Source organism: Cherax quadricarinatus, chromosome 22 (genome assembly GCF_038502225.1).
Source record: "Cherax quadricarinatus isolate ZL_2023a chromosome 22, ASM3850222v1, whole genome shotgun sequence".
Classification (NCBI taxonomy): domain Eukaryota; kingdom Metazoa; phylum Arthropoda; class Malacostraca; order Decapoda; family Parastacidae; genus Cherax; species Cherax quadricarinatus.
This window is the reverse complement of record NC_091313.1, coordinates 24,941,366-24,964,146: the sequence shown is the minus strand read 5'-3', so window position 1 is coordinate 24,964,146 and position 22,781 is coordinate 24,941,366. Positions and strand designations below refer to the sequence as shown.

The window sequence follows — 22,781 nt, the reverse complement described above, 5'->3', positions numbered from 1 at the left end:
AGTTGTAAATAATTTCAAGGTAGTGAGACTTGGAACAGAGGAGTTTCCATACTGGTATTATAATCAGATATAATTGTGCTATTTGAAGTCTCTCTACTGAATGTTAATGAGTGTGACCAAGAGCTGGAGCTCATCTTTGCCTATTCTCAGCAAACTCAGCAATGTAACTGCAAATAAGCAAGTGCAGACGGAAGCGATGCAGAAGGGATATTAAGCACTATTTCTGCACTAACAGAGAGGATCAACGCTGGAGTGGAAGGCAACGTTCACTTCTCTTGTTGGAAACTGAACAGCATTTGTACGACACTTTAAATATTGAAGATGCAACACCACCACCACCATGAGTGTTCTTGTAACTACAAACGCGCGCGCACACACACACACACACACACACACACACACACACACACACACACACACACACACACACACACACACACACACACACACACACACACAAACTTGTTGACAGACTAGAACTACAAGAAAAACTATTTAATAGCTCTTAAAAAAAAGTATTCAGGACGACGGTCAGAAAGCACTATACATGCTGTCTTTCGTTGACCGGAAGAATAGAGCAGATATGATAACCACGATTTTTTTTTTTGCCACACTGGCTGTCATATCCAAGGTATGGTGACCCCCCACAGAGGGAAACACATTCGCCATTATTCATTCAATATCTGTCTTATCAGAAGTGCTCAGACATCACAACCTCACATCCTCACCCACATACAGAATTTCATAATGAGAAAGTTATCCCTAAGACTTCCATTATCAAGGAAAACAAGTGGGCATAAAAACAGGAGAGGTGCCGAAACAAGATAACAAAAACGTAGTTAACACACTGGCCCGCGAGTTTTAGGCCTCTTCTGCCAGGGGTTCGAGTCTCATCCGTTCTGTAAGTGACACAACTACTGGAAAGTGAATGAAAATAACATAGAAGATATGGAAGAGGAACCACATGAGTTTTGCTATAGCGAGGCTCCTTTTTAGTGACGTCTCCGACTTATTTCTAATATACCATACTTACAGATACCTACAGAACAATTTCTAATATACTATCCCTAAAGGTACCTACAAATGGACATTCACATGTGCTCTGAGGAGAATGTAAGCAAGCTGAAGAATAACAAGAGAGGAGAAAGAGACGGAGCGATTTATGGTGTAAGAAAAGGAGAGTAAAACAGTCAGTGAGGGCAAGCAAGAGAGGCAGGAACAAATAAACAGAGACATACAGAGAGAAAGGCTGACATCATCACCTCTGTTGAGTTTGGTGTAAGCGAGCTAGCTGCCATGTGTCAATACAGACCACTCTTTTTCCTTGCCATGTTGACAGCTTTCTTGACACCTGTTTATCTGACACTTCTCTTTTTGACACCTATCTGTTGAAATCTCTCTCTTGCTGCTTTGACACTTTTCTCTCTCTCTTTTGATAACTCTCTCTCTCTCTCTCTCTTGATACTTTTATCTTGACACCTTTCTCTTGACACCTTTCTCTTGACACCTATCTCTTGACACCTTTCTCTTGACACCTCTAAGCACCCTTGATGAAAACTGACTCATCTGAAAATAAAATTTCCAACCAAGTCTTCTTGTTGTTGTAAATATGTCTGTAATACTGACAAGCTGTCCAAATAGACTCAAAATCTAAAGACTAGGACATTTTACCTTGAATCTGAGTCACTTGGAGTGACCTAGATCCCAGGACCAAAACGTTATCAGTAAAATATAACTGACCTTCTCATTTCGTGTGTTTGTCCAACTTCTTGTTCTTGTCTCCCTCCTTTATGCCCTGTTGTAATTTGCATTGGCGCTGCGTACTCGAGAGCTGGTCACATGTAAGAGGCAAAAAGTATTTTTAAGAGTCTTTGTGACGGTTCCTGAATGTCACTATGTTTGCAAGCGTAACCTGCGCTGCCAGTGTTATTCTGTTTATATGTCCTTCAGGAGACAGGTGTGTGTGTGTGTGTGTGTGTGTGTGTGTGTGTATTAAGTTGATATATTTTATGTCATAATCGTGTAATTGAACTGGCGAGTGAACTTTCATGAAATCTTTCTTAATTACCACACCTGTTTGAAACAATAAGGGGGCTCTGGTGGCCTGGTGGTTAACGCTCTCGCTTCACACGGCGAGGGCCTGGGTTCGATTCCCAGCCAGAGTAGAAACATTGGACGTGTTTCTTTCCACCTGTTGTCTATGTTCCCCATCAGTAAAATGGGTACCTGGGTGTTAGTCGACTGGTGTGGGTCGCATCCTGGGACACTGACCTAAGGAGGCCTGGTCACAGACCGGGCCGCGGGGGCGTTGACCCCCGGAACTCTCTCCAGGTAAACTCCAGGTAAACACCACACGGCAAAACACAGCACAACACCACACAACAAAACGCAATACCATACAACATAAAAGAACACAACACCACAAAGCACAACACACCGAAAAGTCAACGTGTGTTTGCCCAAGGAGTGGCAGGACCATCTAGTACAAAATTCGACAGTAAATCTCTACAACGGCCGTACCTTCTGTGCCATTCATCTTGATAAAGCTTTAAGGAGACGCTGGAGGTGTCTTTTACAGCTTCGTGAGATGGGTCACTACCAGAGCCAGCCCTCTGAACGGAACCTACGGGAGGACATGAACGGGGGTTAGTGAACGTGCCTTCTCCGTGACCGAACTCAACATCCTGACATATAATCTGGCCCACACTTGAACAAACACGTAGGGTAGGAGGGCGGGTCGAGGTTGTTGAGGTGGGAGACTATAGGACAGAGAGAGAGAGAGAGAGAGAGAGAGAGAGAGAGAGAGAGAGAGAGAGAGAGAGAGAGAGAGAGAGAGAGAGAGAGAGAGAGAGAGAGAGAGAGATTTAAGAAGATATACGATAAGGCTCTTGGAGCCGAGAGAGAGTGCACCCTGTAGCGGACAGCGAAGAGGCGGGGCCAGGAGTTGTGAATCGACCCCTGCAATTTCATATAGGTGAGCACACCCACCCACACACACACACACACACACACACACACACACACACACACACACACACACACACACACACACACACAAGAAAAAAATAGCATGATGCCATTGTTAACCAAGTGAGGACAAAAAGAATAACACAGGGAGTTTTTCGTGGAATTGTGTGGTTAAAACGTGAGAATAAAATATATATATGGTGACAATGTGAACAGGGCCCTCGGAAACCAAGTCATATATACAAATTATAATTACAATAACTGAAAAAAATGGTGATGAACTGAAATAATGATAAGTTGCAAGAATGGTAATAACCCGAAAGAACTGCATTAACTTTAATAAATGGTGATGACGTTAAAGAATTGTGATGACATTGAAGAATGATGATGACGTTAAAGAATGATGACGTTAAAGAATGGTGATGACGTTAAAGAATGGTGATAACATTAGAGGATGATGATGACTTTAAAGAATGTCATTTACCTGAAAGAATGGTAAATGGTTCGAAAGAAGAATAAACAAGAAATGTTAAATATCGAAAGAGTATTTACTGTGGCAAGAAGCCAAGGCTCTCACCATGAGAATAAAACAAAAACTCTTTGATGTCGTGTAGCAAAATCATCCTAACAGCCATATGTTATGGGTTTAGAGGACGCAAGCGGTTGGTTTAGTTGGTTAGTTTATTGGGTTGAAAGTCTATCGACTACACAAGGGTCGCCGCCTGCAACACCACCAATCGGTGTATAAATACTGAGAGATGCGCACCACTCGTTGTATATATCTTGTGTAGGTGGCGTTCACGAGCCGGTGAGTGGTATTTATATAGGTAAGAACTGAGATAATCCAGTGGCCGAGTGTCACATTATCAGTGACTGAGCTCAACAGAGCAAAATTCTCACTGGCTGAGTGAAGCATTCTCATTGGCTGAGAGAAACATGGAAAATGCAAGTAAACGTGACACAAAATGAGGTGACGAAAGGGCAAATAAAGGAGATAGACTCAAACAGAAAAAATAGACGAATGAGAAAGAAAACAGAGATCAAAAAATAAGAAGTAATAAAGAGCTATAGAATCAGAATATAGGAACCGTAAAAAAAAGCTCAGCAAACCCCGTAAATCACATATGAACACCAAGAGAACAAATGAACTTCGCGCATCTGTACACACTCGAACCCCAGGAGTAGACCCCAGCGTTACAAGAGGGAAAACAAAGGCCAGTTCATCCTCAACTGGACACCCGTACCGTATGAACTGGTTCAATTAGGCACGAGCAGTTCATAAATAGGTCCAATAGGGGGCACGAGAGCCTCGTAAATAGACCCTGAAGGACAGGTGAGAGAAGCAGGCAGCTACGTGACCAAGGGCCTCCAGCACCCTGCCTATTTTGTATCGTTCAGGGGAATGTGTCCAGACCAAGAGATTCATGCCCATTGGTTATTGATTAGTCGCGGCAAGTGGGAGGAGTCCACAGCCTTGCTGGGAAGGATAGATTTTTCTTTTGCAAATAATTTTTTTTGGGGCGATTATCATTTACTATCTCTCTCTTTCTCTCTGTCTGATATTCTCTAGCAACTGCAGCTACTCTTTTGATGTACTTATGTGAGTGATACTGATATCTCTGAAACCATGCGGAGTGCGACTGCCATCTCTGATATCTTTTTAAGTGAGATTCTTACCTCTGATATCCCTGGGAGAGTGGAAATGCCATCTTTAGCATCTGATGCTGTGTTTAGTATGCTTGCCAGAGTGGGACTGATATCTTTGATAAAAGTGAATGAGGATTTCTGTTATTTTTAAAAAACAACTTAGCGTTCCTTACTCCAGTAACGCATATTTTTTTTTTTTTAACTCTTCAGAAATATTTTCGAAACGGTATACAACAGTGTGCTGCCGACAGTAGTGAAGAACAGGCACAGCTGCATAACAAGCTTTTATTTCGACAACGTTTTGCTCTGTGTAAAGATTTATCATTCTGCTGTCTTAACAAAGTTCTACTGCACAGAAAAAAATTGTCCCAACTGATGCTTGCGTGCTCTGTAGAGCTCTGCCAGTCCATCGACTTAAAGCTCTATACAGAACGAAGCGTCGAACTAGTATAAGCTTACTTTACTTCCCATCTCATTTCTTGATTTGATGAAACAGCTTAGTGACCCAAAGGTTAGGTTAGGTAAGGTTCGTCAGGACACAGAACAAGTGTTTCCTGACGCGGGTCTTAGTCACATGATGACCCACAGCTGGAACTTCTGGTCATCTGACTTAGGCCATTGAATTTATTTGTGACGCACAGGCTTTGACATCTCTCACACAGAGACAACCCCCCTCCCTTGCCATCATCAACACTCTTCCCCTCCCCTGACATCAACATCAAAATTATTACACAGTAACTGACTTCAGGGGTGAACCTTATAAGCGATCCTATAGGAAAAGCAATCATTGGGAATTTATAAGCTATAAAAATAAAATAATTTTTTTTATCCCCCCAAAAAATGTCAACCGGCATTTAATTGCAAATTGAATGTGACTTTTTATCTGCATATTAGTTTAGATATTTTATAATTGATGCCAAAGACATGGTATAAAATTCGCTGCTGAATTGTTAGCTTTACAATACACTGATTAAGTTAAGAAAAAAAATCTTCGATGGAAAAAACACATTTCGGTGATATGAAACAGGTATTAAATTATTGATTTCACTATTGGAGAATTATTATCATAATAATAATAAAAATGATAATAAAAATAATAATAAAATATTATAATAATAATAAATTACTATAATAATAATGATAAAAATAATAATGATGATGATGATAATAATAATAATAATAATAATAATAATAATAATAATAATAATAATAATAATAATAGTAATTATATTATTATTATTATTATTATTATTATTATTATTATTATTATTATTATTATTATTATTATTATTATTATTATTTCGTCCATCGAGAAGTGGAAAGCCATAGAAGCAAGACATTGCCTGGGGAATGGAAGGTAATCAAGTTTGATCTGATGAAGGGTTTGCTCTAATTCCAAAGATCAAGAGCCATTCATCGGGCGATAGGCCGAGAAAGAAATTCTTAGGAGAGTTGATATATGAAAAAAAAACGAAAAACACGAAATAAGTCTTGAAACTGGAGTTAGTAGATACGAGTAATTCTTAGATATGATGCGCTGTAGGAGTGTAATCACCATCATATTTATGAATGAATTAAATTTATAGGTGTTAGTTAGACGGGCTCGAGTCCTGGAGGTAGCAAGAAAGCTGTGTAGTATGAGCGACTGTGTTTCCCTCTTTGTGGTTCCCTGCCTTGGTGAGAAACATCAGAGATGTTGAAAAACATCTTGATACGCTTTGAAGAAATAACAGGTGCAGAGTAAGCTTTCATGTGACAGCTTTTCGCTGCATGTAGAGCTTTCATGTGACAGCTTTACGCTGCATGTAGAGCTTTCATGTGACAACTTTTCGCTGTGTATAGAGCTTTTTTAAGTTAGATTTCTTCATTACTGTTGGAAAATATCTCTGAATTTAGTATACTGTATTGTAGTGGAAAGACACTTTAATAAGAAACATCCTCCATTTTACTACGTTTTTCTCACAGCCTGGGTAAAACATCGTATAATATTGTCTCAGTGTATAGTATCTTTGAGTTACCAATTGGCTTAAGCTATCGCCTATGTATATATGTTGTGTTTATTTATTTGTTTCCCTTCCTAACAATATATTTGTGACTTCTCTACAGAGTCAGCCATGGAGGACTGGGCGTGGGAGGAGATGTCGGCCTCCAAGCATGGAAACGGCTCTTCGGAGACGCCTGGAAGAGGCTGGGGCAGCAGCCTGGCCCAGAAGGACGAGACCACTCGACGAAAAGCTGCGTGCGAAGCTCTCCACGCGACTTTACCCACCCCGGACCCTTCTTTCGGTGAGTGTTTGAGCTCTCTTTATATACCGAACTCGCTCTTATGTGAGTATTAGGTACACTTGATACACCTACTCTCACTTATGTGAGTGTTGGGTGCGCTTGGTACACCGATCCCTTTCTTCGGTAAGTGGATATATTCCGTGCTTCGGTGAGGTTTGAGTCCGCTTGATTTACTGAATCCATCCTCTTGTGAGAGATGGGTTTGCTTGGTCTGTTGAACTCGTGCTTTGGGTGGTTTTGGGATCTATTTGGTTCACCGAACCACGTCAAGAAACAAACGGACCAACTTAGTCCACTGAGCCTGGGACGCGAAGAGAGAGAGAGAGAGAGAGAGAGAGAGAGAGAGAGAGAGAGAGAGAGAGAGAGAGAGAGAGAGAGAGAGAGAGAGAGAGAGAGAGAGAGAGAGAGAGAGAGAAAGAGAGAGAGAGAGAGAGAGAGAAAGCTCACACAAGTTGGGAGTCTGGTTACCTGTGAAAGCAGTAGCTTGACATTTACCTAAGGACAGGAAGCGTCTCTCCTTTCACACACATTACCTGGACAAGGATAGGATAGGATAGAGAACAAGGTCACTTTGAGTATCGAAGGACGGGAAGGGATAGACGGAAGGAGGTTACACTGAAGATCGATAGAGAGATGAATAGAGGGATGGGGATCACTTTAAGGGGGATGGGTTGGGTTACTCGGTGGACGATGGACAAGGGAAAGGATGAAACTGGGATGGAGAAAATAGAAAAGTGTGGAAAGTGTAAGGAACGAGACCCCTGAGGAAGAGGAAGTAGGAAGACAGAATGGTTAAAGAGAGGAAATAGCCGGTTTGGGGAGGATTGGGGGGGGGAAGTGGCTCTGTGGATTGGCTAGAGGGGAAAGATGGTCCATTCGAGGGGACAGAAATCCTCAATAATAATAATAATCATAATAACACAGGAGAGAGAGAGAGAGACAGGGGAAAGAAATGTGTCAGTTTAAGTCGACTCGTATCTTGGTCACTTTAATTTAATTCGAAGCCTTTCTCTCAAGTCCGAGGTTAAATATATCTTAGAAAACAACATGCCATCCAGAGGGAAAATAATTGCTGCATACTGGGCTCACATCCAGCTTCAGAGAAGCTGGAGGAGATTCATAATCTTTCATATATTGTACTAATTTATTCATATTTGTGCTTTTTAAATAAAAGATCCCTGACATAAACAAAAATTATATATATGAAAAACAACCACTGTGAAAGAATGGTGAAATTCCAAGCGCTCTCGTGACTTCTCGAAAGCGCTTGGAATTTCACTATTCTTCCATAGTAGTTGTTTTGCATATTCTGATGTCATCTGACATATATATATATATATATATATATATATATATATATATATATATATATATATATATATATATATATATATATTATCACACTGGCCGATTCCCACCAAGGCAGGGTGGCCCGAAAAAGAAAAACTTTCACCATCATTCACTCCATCACTGTCTTGCCAGAAGGGTGCTTTACACTACATATATATATATATATATATATATATATATATATATATATATATATATATATATATATATATATATATATATATATATATATATATATATATGCGAGCATGTGTGCGTGAACTACATAAAGCAAGGTAATTCACAGGAGATTGTTGCCAATTTCAGGTTCAAGATGTTGGGTAGTTTACTCGCCTGAGTTTGCTTAATATCACGTCCCCGAGCAAGACCGTGAGAGGAATTAATGGAGCAAATTTTACGATCTTGGTAGCGCGAGCGTCAACAATGACAAGAATGTGTGTATGTGTGTGTATGTGTGTGTATATGTGTATGTGTATGTGTGTGTATGTGTGTGTGTGTGTATGTGTGTGTGTATGTGTGTGTGTGTGTGTGTGTGTGTATGTGTGTGTGTGTGTGTGTGTGTGTGTGTGTGTGTGTGTGTGTGTGTGTGTGTGTGTGTGTGTGTGTGTGTGTGTGTGTGTGTGTATGTTAATCCTCTTGAGGCCGTGCAAAGTAAAATTTACCAAAAAATTGGCATTAAATTTATGTGGTCATTTTTTCTAACATATCAAGGAGATTAATTAACTTAACCACTGGTCTTGGAAGACGTAACCAATACTTATTAGACCTATAAAGTGAGCTTTTAAAAATCCGTCACTTCTGAGACCTACAACGGGAACCTTCAGAAACTACAATGAAGACTCATAAAAGCTACAATGAGAGATACATCAGGTATCCAACGTTACTGCCACAACTGCACTCGCTAGGGAAATCATCCTCACTCACCAACTCACGACTCGAAGGTTTATTGTGATAAACTGTTTAAAACATTGAGTTACAGAACATAATACAGAACAGAAGTTCTATTGCAAGAGTCTCAGGATTTGTGTGTGGAGGGAACTTTTCGCCAGGATTGACTTCATCAGTCACTTGTGGCCAATCATTGTCTTTAATAATTGTCATGAACTGTACTTAAATGTATTTTTCAGTTTATCAGTATCACCAGGCCATTTAGAAATTCTGTGTAGAGCTTTGTCGTGTGAAAGATCTGATAAAGAGCGAAAAGTTCTCCCAATGAAAGCTTGTCGTACACTTGTGTCTTTTTGGTCAAATGATCGTTGCTTTATAAGTCAAGCTTATAAAGCAACGATCATTATAATATGAACTTAAATATGACGATCATTATATTATGAACTTAAATAATAATGGGATGTTCTGGCTAATTTCCCAAGCTTTATAGACTGAGTAAATATATGCTCTTCTTGTTTCCCCATTTACTCCAGCTCTCTTTATTTATAGTTGTAAATCTGACTCGGGTGACGGCTGGAGTTGGCTGCTCGCCTGCTTGGTTGGCACCGTGACCAAGATCCTGCCTCACAGGGTACCACCACCTTAGTTATTGCCCCCGTGTCCACACCTGACTTTCAGACTCGTGATAACTGATAACTTGTCTCATTTTGTCAACATATTTCAACATATATCTCAACACATATTTCGTTGTTTGTTTATTATTAAATTATTGTAAACTTATAAAAAATATATTTAGTTGGATTAGTCTAAATTAACATAAATGACAAAATATATCTTTAATTACTAATTGACCAGTTTTACTAATTTGGCACGACATATATATATATATATATATATATATATATATATATATATATATATATATATATATATATATATATATATATATATATATATATATATATATATATATATATATATAGATAGAGAGATAGATAGATAGATAGATAGATAGATATAGATATATATAAATTCATAACTAACAAATTTCAAACATAAACAAACACCAAATTCAAGTGTGTAGCTAAGCATACCTTGGTTACTGCCAGATGTCTACCTCAGTATAGCTTGGTCAGAGACAGACATCCACTTTTGCATTCCCTGGTCAGAGACATGTGTTGCTTAGACTTTCAAAGCCAGAGCCAAATGTGTAGCTTAGTACACCTAGGACAGTGCCATATGTGTAGCTCAGCATACTTCGACCAGGGCCTAATGTGTAACTAAGTACATTTATGCCAGGGTTAGACTTGCAACAAAATATTCTGTGGTTGCAGAAATAGGTAACGAGATAGAATAGAATAAGAAATTTATATTTATAGGACACAAAGGAAAAGTAGAAGAGAAGTTGCATCAAAGACTGCTGGTAAGGGCTTCAGATGAACCCACTAAGAACTACTTAAGCTCTTGAATAAAGACTTGAGAAGTAACGAACCATGGCAGTGAGCGTCATTGAGTTCCCTTTGTTAAACATGAGACATCTTGCTAGTGGAAGAGACAGTGCTTGCAGGAAACAAGACGGTTCGCTAGTGGGTGAGAGACGATGTCGGGAAGATATGAAAAATTTCGCTAGTGGACGGAAGGATGTCTATCGCTAGTGAATGCAACAGTGCCTCTCAAGATAATAACATCATGCTAGTGGATGTAGCAATGCCTCACATGATGTCAACATGGCGCTAGTAGATGCAGCTAGTGATGCGATGATTTACTTTCAAAGAGCAAGAGTAAGGAAGTGGACATAACAAAGACAGTAAGCTAAAAAAGATATAAATTTATGTGTACTCTGCTCATAGCAGCACCAGATAAGTATATACAAATATATCCTCACGACTGACGGTGACACAAGTGAACAACCATGGAGAGAATAAAGTAAAAAATAAAAAAATATATGAGTACTGTTAATTTTTCCTCATATTGAGGCCTTCTTGAGCTTTAGTGGTACTAATATAACGAAAAGGGGATCAGTTTGACGCCGAAATGTGCAGAACTCTTATTATTTTGCCATATTTCAATAACATATACTATATATATACACACACATACTTACACACATTTACGGCAAGTTATCAAAACTCTCTACTTGTTTTTCAAGACGATCGTTGCTTTATAAACTAAGTCAGCGGGCTTTACCAAAATATGCCGCAGTACATGCAAGCACTAAATACAACAGCATTATTTTTAACCCCCAAATGCTAATCGCAATATGCATTCGTACACAGGCGAATTGTTCTCCCTCTCACGTACACGCATTCATTTAGCTCCAGTTAAAATTTTAGGTTGTATTTCTATTCCCAGGCATGAAGGAAGGTAACCTCATACAAGCACTTTCCCTCTCCGAGAATTCGCATTTGTTTTGTGTTTTGGTGACTTCTAATTTGTTGACTTGTGTCTTTAATGTGTTTGTACGTGAGTTGGAGAAATGTGAAGGAATTAGTTGAGAATGAGGAACTATTTTATTTTCTAGGCCTTTTATTGTTATTGATATTGTTGCTGTTGAAGAGGTATAACTTTGAAGATTGAGACACTTATGCAGCGTATGGGAATCTTTATTGAGGAAACGTTTCGCCACGCAGTGACTTCATCAGTCCAATACAAAGTAGAAATGTGTATTGTATTGGACTGATGAAGCCACTGTGTGGCGAAACGTTTCTTCAGTGAAGATTCCCATATGTTGAATAAGTGTCTCAGTCTTCAACTTGTCGGTTTTTTACACCATTTATCACAGGAATAACTTTAAAACCATAGGACTGAAAGTGTAGTTGCAGTGACTGACACATGCAATGAATACCTCTATGAACGATGACGTTTGGAACTTATTGCAGACTAATCAAGTCAGCGAAGACTCAACAGTGTGGAAAAAGACACTTATGTACGCTTCAGGACATTTATCAGAGGAAACGTATCACCAAGAGTGTTTTCTTCAGTCCTAATACGGAGATAACTAAGTACGAGTATATATAGTGGCAGGAGACTGGTGGACTCTGTATATACTCGTTCTTAGTTATCGCTGTATCAGGACTGATACAGCGTTCTGTACATAAGTATCAGCATATCATCGTTCAAGATCTGAAATTACCCACTGTGTGGTCGAAACGTTGTGGTTAATAAAGTGATCCACTAAATGAGAGTGTCGTTTATTTCAGCTTCATAACATTCGCTATTAATAAATATAATAAATCACGGTACGAGCGGGGATTGAACCCGCGATGAGTGAGTCGTAAAGCTCCAGACCCACGCGTTAGCCACTGGGCCAGCTGGCTACAATAAGATTCATCCAGATACATATATTTATACGTGTCATTACGCTTTCTTGAGTCGTCAATATAAAAAATCCATTTAATGGCTTGCTCATCGAGGTAAATGCCTTGATGAGGCTAATGTTGAGGAACTCTCTCGCTTCCACGATCCTGCCTGATTGCATTCCATTCCTCATGTGCTGTATGACCATTGTAGCTTGCTTGATTGCTTGCTTAATCGGGTGTGAAGCCTAGCGGCTACACGAGGGTCATTAAGGCTGCACCTTCCTCTTCACCACCAGACGAAAATACTTTACTCCCTAAAATACTTTACTCCCTAAAATACTTTACTCCCTAAAATACTTTACTCCCTAAAATACTTTACTCCCTAAAATACTTTACTCCCTAAAATACTTTACTCCCTAAAATACTTTACTCCCTAAAATACTTTACTCCCTAAAATACTTTACTCCCTAAAATACTTTACTCCCTAAAATACTTTACTCCCTAAAATACTTTACTCCCTAAAATACTTTACTCCCTAAAATAGGGATTAAGGTATATACATTAAGAAACATATACTTCACAGTGTATATATATTCTTTGCCAATACGGATTTAGAGCTTTCCCTTGGATATAACAAAAAAAATATAAATATTTAATATCATAATTAATAATGTAAACAAAAGAATCTGTACAAATTTAATTGAAAAAGGTACTGAATACTTTTTTTAAATGGATGGCACTTTTTTAGTGACAATGGCACCGAGGAAGAAGAAAAGTGTCTCTATTGACTCTAAGTCGAGTGTGTTGATGGACTTGCTCAGGAAGGTAGAGCAAACACTTCTGTACTTCACGCGCCCCTCAAGGAAGGTTCCTTGATGTTGGTGAGGGGCTCTTGATTTAGGGAATTGGATCTGTGCTCCAGTTCCCCGAATTAAGCCTGAATGCCTTCCACATCCCCCCCCCCAGGCGCTGTATAATCCTCCGGGTTTAGCGCTTCCCCCTTGATTATAATAATGATAATAATAATATACTTCACGCAATAATCACCTCTCTACGCACCTGTAATAAGACGGGTAACATCAAACACTGTCTCACATCGCTCGAGGGCAGTTCTCGCCTCTCTGCTCATTAGCTATAAGACAGGGAATAGAAAATGCTGGCTTACAATGCTAGATGACACACTATCATCGCCTCTCTGCTCATTAGAGATAAGACAGGGAATAGAAAACGCTAGCTTACAGCGCTAGTGACATGATTATCGCCCCTGTGCTCATTAACAATAAGACAGGGAATAGAAAACGACATCTTGCAATATTAGATTATATATGAACATCGCCTCTCCTCACTAGCAACAAGAAAATGCTGTCTTACAGAGCTAGATGACACACGATCATCGCCTCTCTGTTCACTATCACTAAGACAGGAAACAGAAAATGCTGTCTTACAGCGCTACATGACACACGATCATCGCCTTTCTGCTCAACTGCAATAAAACAGAAAATAGTTTGAGTAAGGAGGAAGCAGAGTCGGTCTGAGTGTGTGAACACAGACATAGAAGCCAGTTGGCTTGGTAAATAAAGAAAAAAATAGGTTAGGAAAGGTAAGATAATCATTTCCGCAATTATCAAGGATGAAAATGTCGACGTCTACTGGTGATGACACAGGAGGAGGAGGAGGAGGAGCAGGAGAAAGAGGAGAATGAGGCGAAAGAAGCGAAGAAGTAAAATGAAGATAAAGAGGAGGCCACTCCGGACTAAAAACAAGAGGAAACCAATGATGAAAAGAGGGAATGGTTCAGGAGAAGGTAAAGGTAATAAATAGCCCATGGGTAAGAGGAGGAGAAGCAAGAGGTGAGAGGAGAAGTAAGCCATTACTGAGGAACAAAAGAAAATTAATGAGAAGATGGCGGCAAAGGCATGGAGGGAAAAGCCTCAGTAGAAGGTAATGGCTAAAGAGGAAGAAAGAGCGATGATTAAAAACGAGAAACGAATGAAGAGTATATACACTTAGTTTCAGGGTATATACACCGAGAGGTGTATATCTCTCAGGTTATATACACTGAGAGGTGTATATCTCTCAGGTTATATACACTGAGAGGTGTATATCTCTCAGGTTATATACACTGAGAGGTGTATATCTCTCAGGTTATATACTCTGAGAGGTGATATACATTGAGAGGTGTGAATTTCTCAGGTTATATACACTGAGAGGTGTATATCACTCAGGTTATATACTCTGAGAGGTGTATATCTCAGGTTATATACATTGAGAGGTGTATATCTCTCAGGTTAAATACACTGAGAGGTGTATATCACTCAGGTTATATACTCTGAGAGGTGTATATCTCAGGTTATATACATTGAGAGGTGTATATCTCTCAGGTTATATACACTGAGAGGTGTATATCTCTCAGGTTATATACTCTGAGAGGTGTATATCTCAGATTATATACATTGAGAGGTGTGTATTTCTCAGGTTATATACACTGAGAGGTGTATATCTCTCAGGTTACATACATTGAGAGATGTGTATCTCTCAGGTATACACTGAGAGGTGTGTATCTGTCAGGTTATATACACCGAGAGGCGTTTATCTATCAGGGTTTAGACACCGAAAATGTGTTTATCTCTTAGCGTATATATACAAAGCTAGTTGTGTTTCTCAAGGCATATACTTCGAGAAGTGTATCTCTCAGGGTATACATACCAAGAGGTGCATCTCTTAATTTCACCGAGAGGTGTATATCTCCGAGAGGCGTGTAAGATGCTGCGAATAACGGTATACAGCATTAAGCTACGTATATAATGCATATGTCTGATATCTGGACATGTTTGGCATTCTCCCTCACTGTGTGTAGGATGTTGAGACACAAGTAGCCAACCTCAAGACAGTGTTGACCTTTCACTTCCGCCCAAGAACACAGACGTATTCGAGACTTACAGCCGGGATGTTGTGAGAGGTGCTCCCAGGGACTCTGTTTATCCCTGACGTTACGGTTTTATCGTCGTATCTGTATTACTGCTTGGAGAGTACGCATTTGTGTGTGCGTGTGTGTACTCACCTAGTTGTACTTACCTAGTTATAATCACCTAGTTGTAATCACCTAGTTGTACTCACCTAGCTGTGGTTGTAGGGTTCGAGTCTCAGCTCCTGGCCCCGCTTCTTCTTTGGTCGCTACTAGATCACTCTTCCTGCTCCATGAGCTTTATCATACCTCTTCTTAAAGCTATATATGGATCCTGCCTCTACTACATCACTTCCCAGACTATTCCACTTCCTGACAACTTTGTGACTGAAGAAATTCTTCGTCTGAGTCTCCAACTTCCAACTGTGACTCCTTGTTGCTGTGTCCCATCTCTGGAACATCCTGTCTCTGTCCACCGTGTCGAGTCCTCTTAGTATTTTATATGTCGTTATCATATTCCCCCTTATCTCTCCTGTTTTCCAGTGTCGTCATGTAGATTTCCCTTAATCTCTCCTCGTAGGACTAGCCTTGTTGCAAACCTTTGAACTTTCTCTAGTTTCTTTATATGCTTGGCTAGGTGTGGGTTCCAAATTGGTGCTGCATACTCCAATATGGGCCGAACGTACACAGTGAACAGGGTCCTGAACGCTTCTTTATTAAGTTGATGGAATGCTGTATTAGGTTTGCTAGGCGCCCATATGCTGCAGCAGTTATTTGGTTGATGTGCGCCTCAGGAGATGTGCCTGGTGTTATACTCACCCCAAGATCCTTTTCCTTGAGTGAGGTTTGTAGTCTCTGGCCCCCTAGACTGTACTCCGTCTGTGGTCTTCTTTGCCCTTCCCCAATCTTCATGACTTTGCACTTGGTGGGGTTGAACTCCAGGAGCCAGTTGCTGGATCAGGCCTACAGCCTGTCCAGATCACTTTGTAGTTCTGCCTTTTCCTCGTCCGATTGAATTCTTCTCATCAACTTCATATCATTTGCAAACAGGGACACTTCGGAGTCTATTCCTTCCGTCATGTCGTTCACAAATACCAGAAACAGCACCGGTCCTAGGACTGACCCCTGTGGAACCCCGCTCGTTACAGGCGCCCACTCTGACACCTCGCCACGTACCATGACTCGCTGTTGTGTTCCTGACAGGTATTCCCTGATCCACTGTAGTGTCTTCCTTGTTATCCCTGCCTGGTCCTCCAGCTTTTGCACTAATCTCTTGTGTGGAACTGTGTCAAACGCCTTCTTACAGTCCAAGAAAATGCATTCTACCCACCCCTCTCTCTCATGTCTTACTGCTGTCACCCTGTCATAGAACTCCAGTAGGTTTGTGACACAGGATTTCCCGTCCCTGAAAACGTACTGGCTGTCGTTTATAAGCTCATTCCTTTCTAGGTGCTCCACCACTCTTCTGATAATCTTCTCCATGACCTTGCATATTATACATGTCAGTGTCACTGGTCTGTAGTTTAATGCTGCCTGTCGGTCTCCTTTTTTAAAAATTGCGTCTGCATTTGCTGTCTTCCATACCTCAGGTAGTCGCCCTGTTTCGATAGACGTGTTGAAGATTGTTGTTAGTGGTACACATAGCGCCTCTGCTTCCTCTCTCAGGACCCATGGAGAGATGTTATTCGGCCCCATCGCCTTTGAGGTATCTAGCTCGCTTAGCAGCTTCTTCACTTCTTCCTCGTTTGTACGTATTGTGTCAAACCCTTGATGGTGTATCCCACCTCTCCGTCTTTCTGGAGTTCCTTCTGTTTCCACAGTGAACATTTCTTTGAATCTCATGTTGACTTCCTTACATACTTCGCGGTCGTTTCTTGTGACCTCCTCTCCTTCCTCAGCCTGATTACCTGGTCCTTGACTGTTGTGTGTGTGTGGGGAGGGGAGAGTTGCGTGTTTTGGTGTGTATGACTTTGTTTTATGTGTCTGGGTATGGATGAAATTTGTGGAAAATTATATTATTCCGACAAAACTTTATTGCTCATCACATCGACATTAGAACATACACTGAACCAAATATCTGGATACATAAATGGTGCCTGCAACTTAAGCATTGCACAGTGCAACATTCACTGTACCTCCACCAACGCCACACAGAGCACGCAAAGGTACTCATGAAACTATCATCGCAAACAGTTCGGTTGAAAATTGGAAAATGTCATGTTCATCAACACACTTTTGGAACTAATCAAAAAGAGTTGAGACGTGTGGAAACATATAAGCCATAAAACTAGAGTAATAGACACAGCAATGGACAGACTGAGGCTGAGACACACAGTAGTTGCCCACACCTACAGGTAGTTGCCCACACCTACGGTTAGCTGCCCACACCTACAGGTAACTGTCCACACCTACAAGTAGCTGCCCACACCTACAGGTAGTTGCCCACACCTACAGATAGCTGCCCACACCTACAGTTAGCTGCCCACACCTACAGTTAGCTGCCCACACCTACAGGTACAAACCTGATATAAATGAAAAATGGACTCACAGCAATGTTCAAGAAACTCTACAACATTTCCTTTTCCACTATTTTCTACGTCAAAGTGCAGGAGCCATCTTCAAACACGACCACATCACCATAAAAGTCCCCTTCCTCATCCAAAGCATTTTAGGGAATGGGATCCTGACACTTCATGTAAAGCAGAATATAACTAGGGCACTAACCCAATTCCAACGAACGACCAATAACCTGGGCAATATCGAAATACCATCAGTAACACAGTATTTCCCCTCGGGGGAGGCAAGTGGAACACTGGGAGGTTGATTCAAGCAAGTAACTACAAGGACAACAGATATCAGTGAACCAACTCAACTAGTCACAGTTCGAGCAGTCATCGGGAGGAGAGGGAACCCTTAGCAAACTGCAAGTATCCTGAAGAAGAAGAAAAAGAAGAAGTATGTGGAAAGCCCTTGGGCAGTGAAACAGCAATAAAAAAGTGATATGCTCTAGAGGCTATACGTATAAAATAATATACGCAGAAGGAATAAGCAGTCACAATACCGTGGCTGGAACAATTCACTCAAGTAAGGAACTTTCTGAAGAGGAGAGGAACCTCCTAAACTGGAGAGGAACCTCATTAGGAGGTGAACTTCCTAAAGAGGAGAAGAACCTCATAAAAAGGAGAAGAATCTCCTAACAATTTGAAGAATATCCTAAAAATTAGAGGAAACTCTTAAAAAGGAGAGGAACCTCTTAAAATGGAAAGGAATCTCCTAAACAGGAAAGGAATCCTCCTAAAAAGGGGATGAACCTCCTAAAGAGGAGAGGAAAGATCTAATGAAGAGAGGAACTTCCTAAGAAGAGAGGAGCCTGACAATAGAACAGGATGGAAAGAAACGTCGTCATAAGTTCCTCTCCTATGTGCAGGAATTTGAGGAAATGTAAAGCAACAGAAATGAGAATCTATGAACCATTCATCAATACAGACTAAGATTTACTTTACATATGTTCAACGAGTAATTACAAATATGAAAAAAATACCGCAGTAAAAATAGGAAATAAACCTGAGCGTTACATGTGTTTACACACATATCTTCTGAAGATATGTGTTTACACACATATCTTCTGAAGATCTTGAATTTATTGACTTGACGTGTTGCTGGAGTGTGAGCAACGTAACATCGGAAGCAAGTTTGCAGGACTTGAGCTCTGGAATGTAGAGTGCCTGCACTATAAAGGAGTGGTAGGTACGTTGCAGTTCAGAGGGTCATCTTAGTTCTGATGGCAACACGTTTCTGGCAAGACAGTGAATGAATGATGGGTAAAATGTCTCTTCCTTTTTTTGCGTCACTCTTGTTCGGTGAGAGACGATCGGTATGTTAAAAGAAAATTCCCTTTTGCTCTGTGTCTCCAGCATACACAATATTAGTCTCTGTATCCTACCCCTCAGTTTATACACACTGCGCCTCTTAGATCAGCAAATAAAATTACGTGTCTGATTTCCAGTGAATGGAATACTTTATGCCTCTACGTTCACCATTTTTTGTCAATTCAACCCTCTCAATAGGTGCTCTTTTTTCACGATGAAGGCGGTCGTACGTCTCGCCCGGTGGGAATGTCTCGCCCAGGGCAGGGAATGTGTCGTATTGAGAACGCAATTCACATAGTGGGAGGGGAGGCAGGGGGCTGTTACCCCGAACCCAAACTCCTCTACTCCAGGTGAATTTGTTTTTAAAACGCGATTTCCCCCCTTTATTCTTGTATGAGAGAACGAAGGAATGAAACCGGACAATGTAAAGAATAAGTTTGTGCATTTTAGTGATGGGTTTTGGGATATTGATTTCAATAAGGAGGTTATATTGTTTACAAGTAGAAACTGTATAGAGTAATATCATGAGTTCAATGACAACAACATATTCCAGCTACAAGTTTAAGTAACCGAAAGGTGTTTAGAAAATTATGAAAGAAAAAAAAAGGTATAGAAAAAAAATTCTTACTTGACGTTATACCAGTGAGTATCAGCTTTGTGATGTGCGGTAAGACAAAGCCTTTGATCGCCTTTTTACTCCTCCTCAAATCGTTGCTTTTGCCCGGTCTCATTCGTAGTTTATACCATCGCCTATTCATATTTTTTTTATGCTTGCTCTTCCTCGTTATCCTTTCACTCCCTTCTGCGTGAACATAAATGTACTAAGTCAGTTTTCCAGAGGGATATCACACAATCAGTCTTCAGTGTTTTCTTACGAACACCTGATTAGTTTCTATCCCTTTGCGTACCTTCATTTATTTATGAAGAGCAATGAAAATCTGGGTATGTAGAGGAACTTCGTCTGCAGTTGAGCTTGTCACATTGTTCTAGAAACAAAAGTCGATGTTAGATTATAATATAGTTTAAACGTTTTTCTTTCTCAATTATATCAATGCGACTTCCAATGCCATCAGGGAAAATAAAGAGCAAATGATGGATTAATGTAAGAGAGTTTAAGAGTAGGTAGTCGATGCAATGCTAGGAGAGTTTAAGGGAAAATGGTGCTATGCTGAAGAGATTTAAATTGAAAAAATATTACCATCTGGGGGAGAGTTTGAAGCAAGAGGATGTTACCATCTCGAGAGAGTTTAAGGGAAGATGATGCTGCTATATCTGGAGAACGTCGTTACTAAAGCAGTCATTTAAGAAACATTAGTTACACTTCAAGCGGCACACAGACCTACCACTCTTTCCTTCCGTCCATCGCTAAGCAGCAGAAGAGATGTGTTTACGTTAGATGCACGCACACACACACACACACACACACACACACACACACACACACACACACACACACACACACACACACACACACACACACACACACACACACACACACATACACACACACACACAGAGTGGAACTCTGATGAAAGACTTCCATACAGACTGGGACAAGCATCGCTGAAAACGTAAACAAGGGTTGCAAAACCAAGCAGCCCAGCCTGTGGCCAGGCTTACATGTACCTGGTGACCGCCTGGTCATTCAGGCTGTTTGATGTAGCTGCCTGCAGACACACATAGCCATCATAACCCGATTAATGAGGCACTTACTGAAGAAAGTGATTTAAATTCTTGATAGCACCCATCTCTGATCCGGTGATATTTCTGATATCTACTGGCAACAAGATATATCCTTATTCCCACAATATCTCTGATATCTACCGGCAGCAGGTGGAACAACCTAGGTCCACGGATTTCAACACATTGTTTTCTGACGAATACATTCAAGCTCTTCTGATAGAAATGGTTTAGAGACGCGTACTATCATCAAATACTGTCCAGTACCAGGTAGTAACTCCAGAGGTGTGTGATATCGTTCTAGAAGATTGACTTAATATATATAAATATTAAGATAGAAAATTTAGAAAACGAGATGACATAGGTTTTATGATTATAAATAAGAATAACAGCGAAATGACAGTAAGAATAATAATAATTAATAATGAATTATTATTAATATTAATGCAATATTCATGAGGTCATATAGCTCTTGGGTAAAGGATCTGATCCATGAAAGAGGAGGGTAGCTCTATTTCCTTGGATCAAGAGCCCTTCACTAGCATCAAGGCACATCAGGGACCTAATTGCAAAGAGAAGCCACCAGAGTCCGACCACATAAAGTGTTCTTTTATGGTAATTGATAGGACAAAAATCCTTGGGCGCTCAAGAGATAGAGAATGGGGATATTAGAGGAAATGGGAGACTGGTAGTGGGAGAGGTGAAGGGGAAGGGGTGAAGAAAGTGGTGAGGGAAAGTGAGTGGGTGATGGGACAGCCAAAAGGTTGATGGAGAGAAGGTTGATGATGGCTACAGCGGGATGGAACAAACGAAACACAGGGATCGAAGGATGGCAAGGAAGGGGAGGCGAAGGAACAGAAGATGGAAGGAGCTAAGGCAGGTATAAAGAAAGAAATAATGGGAAGAAGTGAAAAGAATGAAGATAAATCATGATAATATAAACAAATATAAATAAAATAATAATAATAATAATAATAATACTGATAACAATAATATTATTGCTATTATACTAGTAGTAACACCATACTAATATAAAAATAATATTAATATAATTTGCAATGAGGCAGACGCTTTACCTCTCACTAAGTGAGACGACCAATGCATTACTCACATTAATTAAGCAACCAAATATGCTAATTACATTATGAATCAATTACAAGTGTAAAGTCTCACCCCCCCCCCCCCCGGATGCAAAAGAGAATTCTCTGCATTCATACCACGTAAAACTGTCCTCCACTTTCCTCCCAAAGTTTACTTTGCATGTTAGTTGATATATATACATTATATATATATATATATATATATATATATATATATATATATATATATATATATATATATATATATATATATATATATATATATATATATATGTGTGTGTGTGTGTGTGTGTATATGCATATACAATATATATATACATTATAAATACATTATATTATATAATGCTGTATATTTAGGTGAAGCGCTGAACTCGCGTTGGTAATTCACTCTAAAAGACGCTTGAGGCTCGGACCTCCATTAGGTAACCGCGAGAAGAAAAAAAAGATCTTCTCTTTTAGCCCGGATTTTCAACCGCACGTTGGTCGTATATCTTAGAGTAGCAAGCACGTTAGAAGATAACTCAACATTTTATAATCTCTGTTTGGAAAACACTGGAGACTAGTTCCAAATCTGGATACAGAAAATCACTCCCTACGAAGGAGAAAAAGGTTCGCTGACAGATGGCGCTGAGTAAGCTGACAAGCGCACTAAGAATAACTAAATATACTGAGGCAAAGAAAGGCAAAAGAACACTGCCAGTCTTAAAGACAATTACGAGTCTGTTTTTTGACTTCCCATTATATAAGAATGTAAGGGTGTCGGAAAGCCTTGTACCTTGACGATTACTGA

At 40.0% G+C, this 22,781-nt stretch overlaps 1 protein-coding gene across 1 annotated transcript in view; it reads left to right on the top strand.

Moving 5' to 3' along the window:
- The window catches only part of LOC138853069 (uncharacterized), a 188,941-nt gene that overhangs the window by 74,086 nt on the left and 92,074 nt on the right, over positions 1 to 22,781 (top strand). The window contains exon 2 of the mRNA XM_070087564.1: positions 6,721 to 6,900. Coding sequence (XP_069943665.1) covers positions 6,721 to 6,900 — 180 coding nt within the window. The remainder of the gene's footprint in view (positions 1 to 6,720; positions 6,901 to 22,781) is intronic.